This window comes from Heloderma suspectum, chromosome 7 (assembly GCF_057233095.1).
Source record: "Heloderma suspectum isolate Gila_16-S chromosome 7, 16-S_ref, whole genome shotgun sequence".
Classification (NCBI taxonomy): Eukaryota; Metazoa; Chordata; class Lepidosauria; order Squamata; family Helodermatidae; genus Heloderma; species Heloderma suspectum.
The window spans coordinates 72,102,806-72,119,576 of NC_139464.1; the positions used below are offsets into that span (position 1 = coordinate 72,102,806).

General features: G+C 42.4%; 1 protein-coding gene across 3 annotated transcripts in view; it reads left to right on the top strand.

Moving 5' to 3' along the window:
* The window catches only part of PPM1H (protein phosphatase, Mg2+/Mn2+ dependent 1H), a 118,230-nt gene that overhangs the window by 66,164 nt on the left and 35,295 nt on the right, over positions 1-16,771 (top strand). For all 3 annotated transcript variants that reach the window (XR_014784412.1, XR_014784413.1, XM_084810613.1), the window contains exons 5-6: positions 10,346-10,430; positions 15,505-15,623. Coding sequence is in view for 1 of the 3 variants with exons in the window: in XM_084810613.1 (XP_084666739.1) it covers positions 10,346-10,430; positions 15,505-15,623 (204 nt within the window). In the remaining 2 variants the exon portion in view is untranslated. The remainder of the gene's footprint in view (positions 1-10,345; positions 10,431-15,504; positions 15,624-16,771) is intronic.

The window sequence follows — 16,771 nt, forward strand, 5'->3', positions numbered from 1 at the left end:
TTTAAATTATAGTAATTTCTAACTATGCCTATATATTTTCATATCTAAATTAGCATTTGAAAATTTAATTGAGCCCCCGGTCTTTTAGATCTACCTAGTGCCACCCCTAACTATGGTTATGGCTGATATAGAAAGGTAGGGGGAATTGACACTTTGAAGGTGAGGGAAAGCACATTTCTGAGGCTGGTCTCTGATTTGCAAATCATTATTTGCAAATCAATGTCTGCGCCACATCAGATTCAGCCATTTGAAATCTAAAAATGGGGTGAAGTAATGAGTTGTAAGAGTTGGACTTGGTTACTTGTTTTCCTGGTTTCGAGCACATTAACATGTGGTTCCACCACAACTCTCATGTGCGTCTCCACAAAGACACATCTGATCTAAACCCGCTTTTTGTTTGTTTTTAAATGCCAACTTGTATTTTTAGGTTTTCCGACAATAACTTCCTAATTGCAAAGAACACCTTGAGGACTGAATACAAACTAACTATCTTGTTACCCCTTTGGCCTGCATTAAAAAGATATTATTACAATTATTTTATTATTTGAAATGGTGTCTTTCTTTTTGCAACATCTTGCATTAAAAAGACTAGCAAGTTACATGAGCTGAAAGATGCATGGCAGTGAAAATTGTTTAGGGCTGAGCCCTTTATGCTAAGGCTGCTTTGCCACTGAGGACTCTTAAGTTAGTGCTGATCCTTTTGTCTCACCACCATGAGTCATCTTTCCTCACATAGCAACAATATTACGAAATCTGTGTTGGTAAAATAAATTAATGTCAGTAATAAGTATGATGGAGTGAGTGATGTGGGCTCTTAAAATCCAGTAGCAAGGAGCCTGTTTTAAAGTGCACAGCATTTTCAGTTCAACTCTGCCATGACATGAAACAGTCATGTGTTTGCATTAATTTAGGACAGAATACTGTTAGTGGCTGTGTTGTTTTTTTTACATGGTCTCCCCAAATCCTGAATATATGCTGCTTTAAAACACTTAATGATAGAAGAACACAGTTTTATACTCTTGCTGCAATGCATTACAAGGAACATATCCCTCCTTCCAAAGACCATAGAATGTTTCTGCATAAAGTAGCTTTTAAAAATGTTCAGAGGGAGCAATCCTATGGCCGCTAGTCAGCGGCTAGATGGCCATAGGATATGTGGTTTTCCGGGAACCGACCTCCTGCCCCCCTCCACACTTCCTCGTAAGCAGTGTGGAACGGCCCCATGCTCTGCGCTCAGAACAGGAGTGTGGAGCGGCCAAAATGGGGCATTCCAGAGGGCGTTCCAGAGCGGGGAAGGCAGAAATGCAGGTATGACACATCCAATGTGTCGTCTGGCAGCCTCCTGCCCTGCTCTGCCCTCCCGCGGCTAGATAGCCAAAAGCAGCTGTCTAGCTGCAAATGCAGGGCAGCTGAAACATGGAGGGGACAATCCCCTCTGTGCTTCTCCTGCCCTGCATTGGATAGGCGGCCTATCCTTATAGGATTGCTCCCTTAGTTACTGTTATCAGTCAAAGAAATTACTCAGATTGTTCTTTTCACTGACTCTATCTTAAAGTCACCATTAAGTGACTTTAAAATAAGCGTGTGTGTGTGTTGCATTGATACTGGGTGAATTAAACAGAATTTTCTATGGAAATGGGCTTGGTGTAGGCAGCGGCAGAGCTGTTCTGGATGAGCCCAGGCAAGCATCTGCTGAGACCGATTAGAGGATTAATTTAAATGTCGTAACAGAGACATGGCAGTGGCTGAGTAGCATGCAGCCATGTAAGCCCACCGCACGGCCCGCACAAGGCCTTTAAAAAAAAGCCTTTAACGAGGCCTGCCCCAATGATCAAAGATCTCTTAGCTCAATAACAAACTCCAGTCATGCTCTCCCTCCCCTGTTTCCCCCCACCCTGATACATTGTCTTAACCCATGAAGTTCCGTTTGCTTGGATCCCTCAAATAAGGAACCTCAAGTGCCCAGACGTACACATGCGGACAGACACAGATGTAAACCCGGACACAAAGATGACAAACTGTCACAGTTGTCTTTCTGAGAATTCTGAAGCAAGTTTGAGAAATTACGCTTTTTAATACATGAAAGCTAGCACACTGCTGGAAGGGGAAAAGGCCCTTTTAAAGACTGACATTTTGTTCCCTATTATAATAGCTCCGCTAGAACTAAAGGGAGACCACCATTTTAATTTGGTTTAATAGCCAACTGTCATTTGTGGCTGCGACACAGAGAGAGCTCTGGAGCAGAGATGTTTGCTTTCACTTTGTGCTGGAATTTGCTGGAGATGGGAAGAGGTGAAAGGCACATGTTTTTTCTGTCTTTTGTTAAAAGCCCTGTGTGCAGTAAGATAAAACCCTTCCTTTGTTCAGGTCTTCTGGTAAGAGCAGGGGACTTGGGTTGGGGAGGGCAAGGATCTCTTCTATCATTTTGGACTATGTTTTGGAGGTAAAAGAAGGGCAGGCTGTCCCTTTTGTTCCTTCCCACCCCTTTCTCCAAAGTCCCCTGCTCTTGCTGAGCAACTCTCATGGCTTCTGCCAAATCCCAGTGCAAAGTGAACGCTCCCTCCCGAAATATGTGGAACTCTGTCTTGAAAAGGCCAAGAAGCATGCCTTTCAGCCTCAACCCCACCAATGAACATTTTATGTTAAACTAAAGCATTTGCCTCATTAATCTTATCAGTTGAAGTGTTCAGCCCTATCCTTAATTAATGTGTTGGCCTGTACTTGTACAGTATCTGCATGCCATCAATGTCACCACCTGGGCCATACGTTGGCAGTATTCAGCTGCCACAAGCATTTCACATCGAACACCTAAACTGGCCAAGTTCCTAAAAAGCTGTGCCTTTTTCATACCTTCCTTTCTTTCTCCTCTTCTAGCCACTTCCTGCTACCTTGTTGATCAATATGCCTAGAATTTGCTCTTGTCTGTATACAGACAGCACCCAAACTTCAATGGATTATTTCTTGTATGGACCGACTGAACATCCTCTGTCTTGGTCTCCCTGCCTCTGTGCTTAAGCATTTCCATTCTGTCTTACATTTTCTGCTTGTATTCTGCTGTTCTTCTTGAGTTCACTTTAAGCTTCCTGTACTTTCAAATGTCTTTGAATCATAGAATCATAGAATAGTAGGGTCGGAAGGGCCTATAAGACCATCGAGTCCAACTGTGTGGTCTTCTCTATATATCTCTTCCCTTCTTTCTCTAAATTCTGCTCCCCATAAGACCAGTCTCCTAGTTAAACGTTTAGAATATCCCTGTTTATTTCCCCTCTGTACCCCTCTTTCTTTGCCACTCCCTATCACTGAAATGCCTGTATACCTGACATCTGGAGCTCTTTATCCATTCAGGTACATTCAAGCACCTGTTCAATACACCTTTTTCATTCCAGCCTTTTCTGATTGACACTCTCTTTTACCTTCCTACCCTTTCCTCCTGAATGTGTCTGATCAGACTCCAAGGCTGTGGAAAGGTTCTCTTTTACTGTAATGTACTGCGACTAATGGTTTTAGAAGCTATAATGATTATTATCATCATCATCGAAAAAGGAAATCAGCTGTATTTCTATCTTTAAATATAGCTAATTTTTAATCTGTACATTCTAGATTCCTAAATTCTACCTTCAGATTTTTGCTGGCCACAAGTAATCCATCAGGAATGTCTCCACCAGTTATTCTCTTTGTAAAACGTCTATTTGTTTTAATTGGACAGACCAGAAGTTAGTCTCGATGGATATTATCATGCGTAACTTATTATTTCAAGCTGTTCATGTTGGGTGGTATTTTCTCAAGTCCCATAGCTATGCAACCTTGTTCAGAGAAATTGACCCCTTGAAAAACTTGCTCTTTTTGAATTGGCTTATTCACAGGCTATAACAGCATTCAAGTAGAGGGGCATAACAGCAACATATTTAATTTTGAATTACGCCTGTGTTTTCCAGGAAATAACTGATCTAGACCTGGAGTTAAGACATTTAAAACAAAGCAGGAAGATTTCATATTGAGTGGGAAACGGTGCTTGAGAGAGTGTTATGATTGCTCATGTATTTTAATTAACAAAAAGTGCATGAATCATAAGAAGTGGTTTTAAAACACACCTTTTTGTGATTATCCAGCATAACTTTTAATCTGAAAATTCAGGGACATAAAAAGTCTAGCAACTTAGGAAAAAAAGTTTAGACTGGGAAATAAATCTTCACTATAGATGTTTCATCAGGGATGTGGCAACAGTATCTTCTTCCTCTGCTCCCTTGTCTAAGGGCCGTGGCTTGACAGAAGCTTGTTCCAGTGATCTTGCTTTATTTTTCCCTCCAAAATAACAAAGCAGATTTTCCCAGCAGGCTTTTGACAAGAAAATACTTCGGTCTGTAAAGCAATGTGCAACTAGTTTAGTCTGTCTGAGAGGTACTGTGAACGTCTGTTTCTCAAAACAGCAGCCCCTATTTTGTGTGGCAGCCCCCTTCTGAAATTCAGGGGTGCTTCAAAATCAGTTTGCGATATGACCTGGAGGTCTGCTGTTCAGAAGTAGAAAGTAAAAACAACACCCTACTAGCCATCTCAAGTACAGTAAAGTAGTTCTTTGGATCCCAGCCACCAAGTATTATTTTTTCCTTTAGAAAAAGTTTCATTTTTCAAAAGTCAAACATAAATTGTTGTCAACCTCTCAGAGAGCTTCGACTATTGGGTGGTATAGAAATATAATCCATCAATCAATTACAAGAAAACAGCCTTCCCCAGCCTGGTGCCCTCAAAGGTTTTGGACTCCCAGAATTCCTGGCCATTGGCCACAGTGACTGGGGCTGATGGGAGTTGAAATCAAAACATCTGGGGGAGCACAAGGGTGGGGAAGGCTGATTTAGGGGATTTCTGTTCAACCATATTTATAAAGGATGCTTTGATTTAGTCGCAGGTAAAGGGTGTACAAGGTTCATGTATAGTCTATGTTTTCTAATGATGTCTTTCCACAGAGAGACATGTCTTCAATAATTTTAGGACATTTTGTTTGCCTTGTTGCCAGTCAAATATAGCTTTATGTACATTGTGATTTAATGCAAGTCTTACTACGTTTAAAATATTTGTAGAGCATTTGAATTCAAGTGAAACATGCTAGCATTTACAGTTTGCTTTACATATTGTTTCAAAGTTTTTGCTTGCAGAGAAAAATTGAAAATGTAACAAAGGGGTACATGGGACTTTCGTTATTTTATTCAACTGAGAATTTAACTCTTGCCTTTTCTATCTTCTAGTCTTCCCAAGTCCATTTTGAGATGGGTTTTGTGGGTCCCAGAAGTGAAAAAAAAAAATCACCCCACAAAACCATTTTGTGTGGTTCTCCCTCATTATGCCTTGTAAACAGAGCCCCTGTTTCCACATATTCTTCTGATGAAATCTTGCTTTAGTCATGCCAGGTTTTCTTCTACAGCGGGGGTGGACAATGTGCCCTCAACTCCCATCAGCCCTAGCCAGCATAGCCAATGCTGAAGGATGATGAGAGTTGTAGGTCAAAAAGTCTGGAGGGCAACATGTTGCACAGCTCTGTTCTGCAATATTCATTCCCCCAACAGTCCTGCATGCCCTTCTCCTCCTTTTCTGGCATGATCACTCTTCAATGTAGGAAACACGCACACACATTTCTAGTTCCCACATGCTTTCTTTGTAGGAAATACACATTTCTAGCATTTCTAATTCCCGCATACATTCTGTGTAGGAATTTTGCTGTGTTTTGAAGTGGCCGTCAGGAAAGGTGAAGAGTTGGGACTGACTGGACTATCAATCCAGAAAGAGTGCTGTACATTCAGCAGGATGATTGTGAAATTCAGGAGGATTCTCTGGTGTGACTTCAGAAATCCCTGGGTGCTTGGTTCTTTGACAGGAACAAAGTCTCTCTTTTACCTAACTCTTCATTTGTATCCCATCACTCCTCTGGGAAGGTTGGGTGTTGGTGTTGGAGAGTGGCTCTGGGCACTCTCCCACCATCTTGAGTCCCTGGTGTTTCCCCAAGTAGCAGCAGGCTGCTAACAGGGTAACCTTCATGGTTAAGGAAGACGTCTCTGTTCTGCCACGTTTTCTGGAAAATCCAATGCCAACTGGTGGGTAAACTGCTTTTGTATGTATCATTTGAATTGGTTTTTAAAGGTTTCAGCTCGGTCTCTGCATTACACAGATTTGGAACTTACTTTTTCCCAGTAACTCATGAAGAGTTCAGTGTACATTCCTAAAAGTCCTAAAAGTATAATACATCTCCTATCAACATGCTTATGCATATCCAGCATCATCTGTGGCAACAGGAAAACTAATAGCAGTCATCCAGTTAGCAAAAGAATAGAGTATAGTGAGCAAGTTAAAGGATGATACAAAAGACTACAGCCTTTGAACTTTTTTACACGTTCTGTAAAAACGAATGTTGGACAGAGCAGTATCATGCTATGTACTAGGTTTTAATGGTGAATCAGTACAGAATATTTCAAAACCATATTTGCTCCAGTATCTTAGATAGTGATATATGAAATGGATTTAATTTTGAGATTGCATTGCTTGCCCGTAAGAGTCTACACGAATACAACTTATTAGAATACAGGTCTGGTTAGAGGTATATGGACAATGAAGTACAGTAAGAACATTGTGCATCAGGTTCCGCTCTTCAGTTTCTCTAGAGAAGAATAGACAGGCCTCTGTGTCCTGCAGAATTGCAGATGAGAGGCTTCTCTGCTTTGTATATTGCCATGGTACAGTAGCTGAAATGAATGAAAGACCTTCTCCTCAAATCTAGTCCAGCTCTTATTGAGTCAAATGGCTAAACCATAGTTTAGCATTATGAGAGTCAGCCTAGGCGAGCCTTGAGGCTGTGCACTCCTCTCTCTCATCTGGCGTACTTACTCCTGTTTTAGACTAACCCTGGCATTCTGTGTTGCCTCAACGCAGTTAATCTTAGCTATGTTTAATGGAAACAAGTTAACTTGAGGCCATAGTTTATCAAGCTGGCTTGTTTTCACTTGCCGTAGTTAAGATTAGCCCTACTTTAGGATTTGAATGATATGCTAAATTGTGGCTAATCTAAAATGGAACAGAAGCTTTCCATCTCACCACAGTGGAGGAGGAGAGGGGGAGGGGAGACTATACAGGCCTTAGGCTCACCTAAGCTTGCTCTCATAATGCTAAACTATGGTTTAGTGTTGCATCCAAACACGGCAAAAGGGTTTCACCTGGATGCAGCTTACTCCCTTATATCAATCAGTATAGCAGCTCTTCTGCTTTTGCATATATGAAAGTGGCCTTTGCATATCACAGCAGGGGAGCTCACATCATGGCCAAATTATTGTAAGATTTTTCTATCAAAAGGAATGACTTATATGAAAAGCGATCTGGCCTGTTGAGGTTCCCAGTGTGGCCGGTGGAAGTCCCCTCCAGCCCTTGCTCCCAGGCTGATCAGAGATAAGATCAGGGATTCCCAGTGCTAGAGAAAGGCCGCTCCCTTTTCTCCAACACTGGGGGAGGAGTCCCTGCTGTTATCTCCAAACAGTGATTGGAAATAACAGTGATGTGTGACTCAGATGGCACCTAGAAGAGCCACTCCTCCAAGTTCTAGCTGAGGTCCTTCATGCACCACTTGCTGTCCCAGTTGGGATGATGAGCGGCATGGGAAGCAGGTGTATAACTGGCTGGTGCTTGAAGGAGTCTCTCCCCCAACTGCCAGCCAAGTCCTTCCTCCATGCAGAGAGAGAGATGGAGCTCCATGCCTCTCCCTGCACAGAAAAAGGGAAAACGGCCATGGGAGCAGGGCCTGCCTCCTGGCGCCATCTGTTCTGCCTTAAACCTTACTGACCTTTTGCACTAATAAAGGGTGGGCAGCATCTTGTGATTGGTGGCGCACACCCCTCTCCCACTGCCGCCAAAATTGCCGAAGTGGTGGCAAAACGAGCTGCGATCTTGGAAAGAAACAGGGGAGCGCAATTCAGCTTCCAAACAAGGCATGCCCTCCCCACTTTTTTGTCTTCACTGCTGCAGCAGAAAATTTGGGGGCAGGGACAGCCTCTGCTTTGCAAAAATGACCTTGGGGAACCACATATGTTCCCATGTGTTGACTGGTCTAATGTCTCCTTCACATGGGTTTGTGACAACCTTTTCATAGAAATGTCAGGATTTTTTTTCATTCTTGGAGGAGATTTTCTTTTTCCACCGACTTTCGAAGGTAGAGTGATATTGTGGGGTGTGTGGGAAGGAAGGAGGCGGGGGGGCAGAGTTCTGCCATCAATCATCCCACCTCTTGTCTCGCATGACAGCTATCTAGTTACAGTCAGGGCCAGAAATATTGGAATGAGGATAACTGTTTTGGCAGTTGGCCTCTGTACACCACCACATTGGAGTTGAAAGGAAACACACCCAGATGGGAGCGAAGTCAGGACTTTCAGCTGTAATTCAAGGGGTTTGACAAAAGTGGGGCACTACCATTCAGGAAGGACAGCCAGTGGCATACACACACACTCATTGTTGGTGGCTCATAAGTAATGGAACGAATGGCTGACAAGCAGCTGCATGGCCAGGTGTGGCCTGTTTCCTGGGTACCCCATGACCAGTCAAGCAGATAAAAGGCCTGGAGGTGGTTCTGGGTGTTACATTTGCATTTGGTAGCTGTTCACTGGAACTCCCAACATGAGGTCCAAAGAGGTGTCCATGCGAGTGAAGGAGGCCATCATTAGGCCGAGGATAATAAACCCATCAGAGAGATAGCAAAAACAGTGGGAGTGGCCAACACAACAGTTTGGAACATCCTGAAAAAGAAGGAATTAACTGTTAAGCTCGGCAACAGCAAAAGGCCTGGTAGACCACAGAAGACAACTAAAGTGGATGACCACAGAATTCTGCTCAGGGTGAAGAGGAACCCTTTCACAACATCTAGCCGGGTCAAGAACGCTCTTGTGGAGGTAGGCATTGTCAACATCTACAGTCAATGTTAGACTGTATGAATGTAAATACAGAGGCTTCACAACAAGGTGCAAACCACTGGTAACGCTCAAGAACAGACAGGCCAGATTAGTCTTTGCCAGCAAACACCTAAAAAAGCCCGCCCAGTTCTGGAATAAGATTCTTTGGACTGATGAAACCAAGATTAACTTGTACCAGAATGATGGGAAGAGAAAAGTATGGAGAAGGAAAGGAACAGCTCATGATCCAAAGTGTACCACATCATCTGTTAAACATGGTGGAGGCAGTGTTATGGCATGGGCATGTATGGCTGCCATTGGAACCGGGTCACTGGTGTTTATTGATGACCTGACTGCTGATAAAAGCAGCAGGATGAATTCTGAAGTGTAGAGGGCTATACTTTCTGCTCAGATTCAGCCGAATGCTGCCAAACTGATAGGATGCTACTTCATATTGCAGATGGATAATGACCCACAACATACAGCAAAAACTACCCAAGAGTTTCTCAAGGCAAAGAAGTGGGATGTTCTTCAATGGCCAAGTCAATCACCTGATCTTAACCCAATAGAGCATGCTTTTCCCTTCCTGAAGACAAGACTGAAGGCAGAAAGACCCACAAGCAAGCAGCAGCTGAAGGCAGCTGCAGTCAAGGCCTGGCAAAGCATCTCGAGGGAGGAAACTCAGCATTTGGTCATGCACATGGGTTCCAGACTTCACTTCAGGCAGTCATTGACTGCAAAGGATTTCCATCCAGGTATTAAAGGCGATCCTTATGTTTGAAATGATGTTGGTTTGTTCCATTACTTATGAGCCACCAGTGATGGGTGTGTGTGTATGCCACTGGCTGTCCTTCCTGAATGGTTAGTGCCCCACTTTTGTCAAACCCCTTAAATTACAGCTGAAAGTTCTGACTTCGCTCCCATCTGGGTGTGTTTCCTTTCAACTTCAATGTGGTGGTATACAGAGGCCAACTGCCAAATCGGTTATCCTTGTTCCAATGTTTCTGGCCCTGACTGTACATTTAGGTTTAAACAGGATTTGCTTTGCCATCTCTATTTGCTGCTAGAATGGGTATCTTCTGACTTGACATATGACCAGTCAGTGGCTGGGAAGCAGCTTGAATGAGTCATCTGAAGCCAGAGGGTTAGAGCACATCAAACACCACACTGATCCTAGCTTGCTAAGAACTCTTCAACAATCTGTGCTGTAGGTCTCCTGTAGTATAGGCACATGGGCTTTTCCTCCTTTGTGGCTTAAGCAAAATGGAACAACAGTGTGTATTGTACCTTAGTAAACTCTGGTGAGACAAGCCACGAAGGTGCTGTTTCTGTTTTGCCAGAATAGAATGAGAAACCACGTCAAGTTTTAAAAACAGCCATATTTCCAAAGAGAAACTGCTCTCCTTCACTGTGTGTTCTGGATATTACAGGGCCATTATAATCAGAAATGGAGAAGTCATTCCGATGTCTTCAGAATTCACTCCAGAAACAGAGCGTCAGCGTCTTCAGTATCTGGTAAGAGGCCAAAGGGCTGGGTGGTGATGAGCATTCGCTATTGCCCTCCCAGTTCTTACCTTATAATGAAAACTTGTACTGTCCTACTGAAACCATTCTGAATATTAAGAGCAATAGATCAAATCAAGATCTTGGTGTCCTGGCTTATTATAGTATTTGAATTCCAGAAGGGTAGCTGTGGTAGCCTGTTGTAGCAAAAACAACAGAAAATTGTAGGACCTTCAAGACTAACAGATTTATTTTGGCATAAGCCTTCATGGACACTGTCCACTTCAAGTGGACAGTGTTCATGAAAGCTAATGCCAGAATAAATTTGTTAGTCTTGAAGGTCCCACATGACTCTTTTAATAGGATTTGATTAATTACAAACAGATGCACTGTCACTGAATGATATGGATTAATGGCTTGATCCATATGTAGGAGAAACCCATGGGTTGCTGTGACATGAATGAACCTGCAGGAGGTGGCACGCATTCTTGTTTGATTTCAAATGAACCACAGTTCCCATGGCATCTGAACTCTAGAGAACTGTGGTTTATTTAAATCACAGTTAATAGTTTCAGATCCTGACTTGTTCTCAAAGCTTCCCATTGACCCTAGCTATTGGCCATCCTCACTGTGGCTCATGGCATTGTAGGCCAAAACATCTGGGGGGATCCAGGTTTGAGAAGGCTGCTCTAAACAGATCACCACTCCCTGAGTTCAGATACCATAGGGAATTGTGCTTATTTTTTTTTTAAGTGGAAGCTTTATCTGCTCAACTGTGACATGAAAGAAAAAATATAGGGAAGTGGGGAAGCACAGGAGTTGGAGGCTCATACAGGCTCATTCGTATAGACCCTGTTCGGATGCAACAGCGGCATTCAGCAGCAACTTGTGGATTAATTAACCCATGAGTTGCGGGGATGTGCACTGCATGCAAACGGCTTCCAGTTTCCAGCAACAACCCATGAATGTGGCATTCCTAGGTTGTTTCATTGACATCCAAACTGTGGGTTGCTTGTGGGCTCAGCAAAAGATTTGTTCATGGTTTGAATGCATTTTCATTTATTCTACTATTCACTTACATTAATGTAGGTATTTCTGTTAAGTGAGTAATGGAATGCAAAAGTTATTTTTACCTGTTCTGTCTGAAGAAAACATCCTGTCCAGCCATAGTCACGGTCTCATTCAGTGTGAATTACTGTATCGTTTGGGAGTTGGATACTTCTCTGAAGCCATGCAACCCCCTGAAGTTTGTTCCCTGTGTCCACTGGAAAATGTTGTAACACGGAACTTTGAAAGAACCCAACATTTGCTTTCCTCCCCTCTTTCTCACCACCCCTTTTAAAACATTTTGTATTAACTGCAGTTTATCTTACTGTACAGAATCAGTGGAGGCTGGGGCCTCTGATTTTGGTGATTCCATTCTGGGTCTTAGTTAGAGCTAGCCAGAACTCTGAACCCATTTTGAGGATAGGATTCAGCACCTAGGATTGCTCTTGTAAAGTTATGGCTAGTTCTGACTAAAACCCAGAATGGAATCGCAGCCAAGTTAATGTTGTTGCTGCTGTTATTCATTGATAGTAGTGGAGTGTACCTCTTAGACTGCATGCTGCATCCATGGTGCTCCTAAACTCTTTCCACCCAAAACAGTCAGCTGGAACAATCGGCCCATCTCTGGGGTCAGCTTGGAGTGTGGGTCAAGAGGAAAGGTAGGATATGGGGACATGTACATGCAAACTGTGTGGCCTTGTGTTCCCACCCAGGGTGCCTAAACAGCCAGGACAATCCCTGCATATATCAAACAGTGGCATATTTTGACCTGCTCTGAGAGTAAATGCTTTGAATCATCAAGAACAGACAAGTAGCCCAATATATTACTCTCTCCAGACGTGGCAGTTGTTGCGAGGCCCACATTTTGATGGTCCTCTCTGTCCTTTCAACTTCCATTGTGGGAATGGTTTTATTTATTTTTTGAAGCAAAACTCTCTTTCTCTTTGTGAGGCTGTGTGTGGCATCTGGCAAGTCTGGCCTAGACCTTAAATTCCACCACAGCAACTGGCACCCCAAGCAGATGCTACAAGCCGATCTGTTTCTCTCCATCTCTAAAACTCCACTTTCGAACTAGCACATCGTCATGCCTGCCCTCTCCCACTGTGTCCAGTGGCTGACTGGGGCAGACTTGCAAAGACCAGGTGGTTTTTCCTTTCCAAGAAATGCTTGCTCTGACTGTTGCTTGGCTGGCAATAAATGCAGAAAGCAGTGTGTGTCTGCCAAGAGTCAGGGAGACTCTTCGGTACTCAGATTTTATTGCTGTTAGTTACCCTGCCAGAGTCCAGAGGAAAGAACTACTTCAGGGGTTTCATATTCACAGAGGCAAATACAAAGCAACTGTAATAAATATTTATGTTGCCTACACTTAAAATAATTTGTTTGCCATTTCAAATTAAAGGGAATCTGTAGCATCTCAGGAGTGGGGTGGTTACTCAAAGGAAGCAGAGATAAAACAGTGAGGGTCTTCCTCATTTGAAGTTTTTTTCTGGTTGGATCAGAACACAGCAGCTGATGTGAGACCCCCCAAACACACACTTCTGCCATTCCCCCCAGTTTTTTCTTTACCTTTGTTTACTTCCTCTCCATATGTAGCAAATGTGCTTGGGCTATGCATATCATGTTCAAAGAAAATATGTAAAAGATACCAGAAGCGTGAAACCACATTATAGAGACTATTTTAAATGCATTGTAAGGAGCACATAGCCACCTATCGGTACTAGGAAAACGAAGTTCCAGTTAGGACTGCAGATCTTAAAACAGCCTTCCCCAACACCTGATGCCCTAGTACGGCCACTGAGGATGATAGCAGTTGTAGTCCAACACATCTGGAAGCACTGGATTGGGGAAGGCTGCCTTAAAAGGGTCTGAGTTGGAATAAGCACCACATCTCACAAATTTGGCACCTGAGTTAAAATCACAGTCACTTCTGTCTAGTCTTCAGCTACCATTTGATTTATGATTTATCGAAATCCCTTTTTACTCTGCTCTTAATCCGAAAAAGCTCCCAGGGCACTTACAAGGATCATGCTTACAATCTAAAAGACAGAACATAAAAGGGATTAGGAGGGAAGAGGAGAAGAATCATACTCAGGCCCTAGATTCTTAGCTGCAAAGTTCAGCAGGTCACAGAGGTGGATCTAAGCACAACAGAAGGGCTGCTGCTTCCTCTTCCGCTGATGGCCTCAGCGATGGCAGTTGGTAGCTGGAAGAAGGAGAGCTCTCAGCTATAGCTGTATTCAGGCATGGGAGGTGGGTGCCTGACTGCTGCTTTCTTTGTGTTGTCATCAGGTACATGACGACTGTGGCTTGTGAGCAGATACTTGTTTCAAGCACTCTTAATAGATTTTCAACTTCAGTACTCCCCTCAAGAGGCTTCCCCTATCTTAGGTCTAGCAGTTTCTTGATACGGTATATAAGCAGTTGGGGGTAAAAATCTGTCTTCCTCTTACTAAATGAACCCTGAACTGCTTATTTTCTTTATGCCTGAAAAAGACAAGATAATATGCGTGTGAATTTTGCTTATAGTATTGTTTTAATATTTGTTGAGAATGTCTCTAAGTCAAAAGATGGGATATATTTTAATTAATACTTGTGATTTTGTGCACACCTACATTAAAAACATCCCACTAAAGAAAAGTATCTGCACGTTTGTTTGTTCATTTATTTACACTATTTATATACTGCTCCATATCTAGAACAGATTTCGGAACAGTGAATACAAAAGATAAAAAAATGTTATCATATATGTGCTTATAATACAGATTCTGTTTCAATAAAGTCTTACACAGCTCCTTGGATAGAAAAGAAGTGCTGGAAAGTTTCCTTTTATTTATTTACATTTGTTTCCTTTTTAATAATGTTACTTAGTTGCTACCAAATTTATTATGAACTCCCATCACAACCACTTGATAAATGAGCAAACTTTCTTCAATGGCTGACAGGTCTGAGCAGTATTGGAATAGATCTACAAAATAGCTCTTTATGTTTACCTTAAGTATGGTATATTTTTTCAAGTTCAGCGAGGCTTAATTGCTTTTGCTGGCTCATGAGACGAAAGAGGACATAACCATAAAGCTGAGGGAGATAAAATTTTGATGCTGATGCTGCATTAGCAGATCTCTGGGTAATTTTGTTTGATTTGTTTCAGGCAGCAGTTCACTGTCCATAATTTCAATTAATCCACTGATACCGACAAGTATGCAAACGACTTCCATATTTTCTTTAATTTGCTCGTTTGCCTCTGCCAAGTAAACCTGGGTTAGGGAGAAGTTCAGAAGTCAAGAGTTTGTTCCTATATATCTAGTGATCTAGCACTGAATTTAAAGAAGTGAATACCAATAATTTATTCTGGACTGTACCATATCACACGACCCCCATATGACCACATACATAGATGGAAAATACAGGATTTAAAAGAACTAAACAAGAGCAAAACCAGTAGCCAGGGCTACATGTACAGCATTCAAGCCTTTAACAGATCCATGTGCACAATTTTTAATGGATGGCTGACCTGGTTGAGTTTGACAGTGCCACTCATCTGTTTGGGGGGCACAGTGGGACTGAATCCAGACTTCCCTTCTTCCTGGACAGTTTGATCCGTACTGTCCAGAAACGCTGACAGCAGTGATGATCCATAATGCTAGTGCACTCTACATAGGGCATGTGCAATGCGAGGAAACGTGGACTGGATCCAAAGGTGGAAGAACCACACTGTGATGCTTACCCACAACTCAGTGCAGTACAAAATGTATAAGCAAATTGTCCTGAACTATAAATAATTTAGCAGAACGAGTTTAGCAGTTGTGCAAGCTAAGAATTGAAAAGGTGGTCAAATGTGTTTGTGGTACTTCCGTGGTTTAGTGAAGGGGAGGGAGAAACTGTGATTTATAATTATGGACTTCTGGGATTTTGTTCTTTGGCATTTGCTTATAGTTCACACTTTTCCTTGAAGATTCTGATTATAAATGCAAGAGCCCCAAGGATGATAGTTTTGTCACTGTACTCTTTTTTTCCGTTTCTTTTTTAAAAAAACCTGTAGGCATATATGCAGCCCCACTTGCTGGGGAATGAGTTTACACACTTGGAGTTTCCAAGGAGGGTTCAGCGTAAGGAAGTTGGAAAAAGAATGCTTTACAGAGACTTCAGCATGACTGGCTGGTAAGAATACACCGGAAAGTATACTTTAAAAAACAATAAACACAGATCTGATAATTCATTACCATAATATAAGCTTGTCTGTTTCAATATAGGAGTGTTATTCATAGACAGTGACGTCCTTTGAACACCTGCAGCTAAAGAGGTCTCATTTGGTCACAGATATGGAGGCATTTGGCTACACAAAGCTCAGTGCTCCCTTGGGAGAGCTAGTTGTTGGTTATGGCATTACTTAATGGGAATTCTTTTCAGAAATAAGGTATCAGGCTCTGCCCCAGTAGAGACCTGGAACATGCCTCCCAGCTCCTATCATGGTTGCTGCTAATGATATTGCTTCCTTCTGTTGCTGTGGCCATTTCCCTGGCTGTTTTGCTCCAGAACTACTACCCTTTGGTAGGGTTGTAAAAGAATTTCGTTTGTTTGTGACCAGGACTTTCCCCATTCGCACCCCTGAATGCGAGGGCAAAGCTCTCACATTCCTGAGCTTACAGTGTTGGTTTGAAAAATGCGGACTGTAGAAAAATGTGCACTTCAAAAATGCATATTTTGGAAAATGCACATTTTTATGCCTTAGTCAATTGGGAATGGAAACAATGCAGACTGAGGTTCGAGGTGGAACAAGGAGAACATCAACTAGCTTGAACTTCTGCGATTCTCCCATCCCTACTCTTGGATCCATTTAAAACCATCCATGAATGTTCCTTGATCATCCAGTTGTTATGTAACAACTGCACACTTTCCCCAGTCTCACTCTTATCCATAACAAACTCCCAGTAATAGTGGGGTAAGGTACTAGCAAGTATTGATACCTTGGATAGCAATTGGGAAGAGTGTGGGCAGGGGGAGACAGAATATCATTGTGGACCTTTTGATTGCTAGTTCTTGCTGTTTTTAAGATCTGTGCCTTCGTACCTCTGTGATAAAGCAAATAATAGTGGTGGCCCTCTGATTATGGAATGATTTCGCCAGTGAGTCCCACCTGGCACCAACATTGATATCTTTTCGGTGCCAGGAGAAGACTTTCTTCTACTCTCAGGCAATTGGCATTATATGATAAGGTTTTTAATCTGAACCTGGAATTTCTTATTCTTGATTGTTAAAATTACTTTAGCTATATATGTGTGTGAGAGAGTGCTGTCTGTTTATATGTT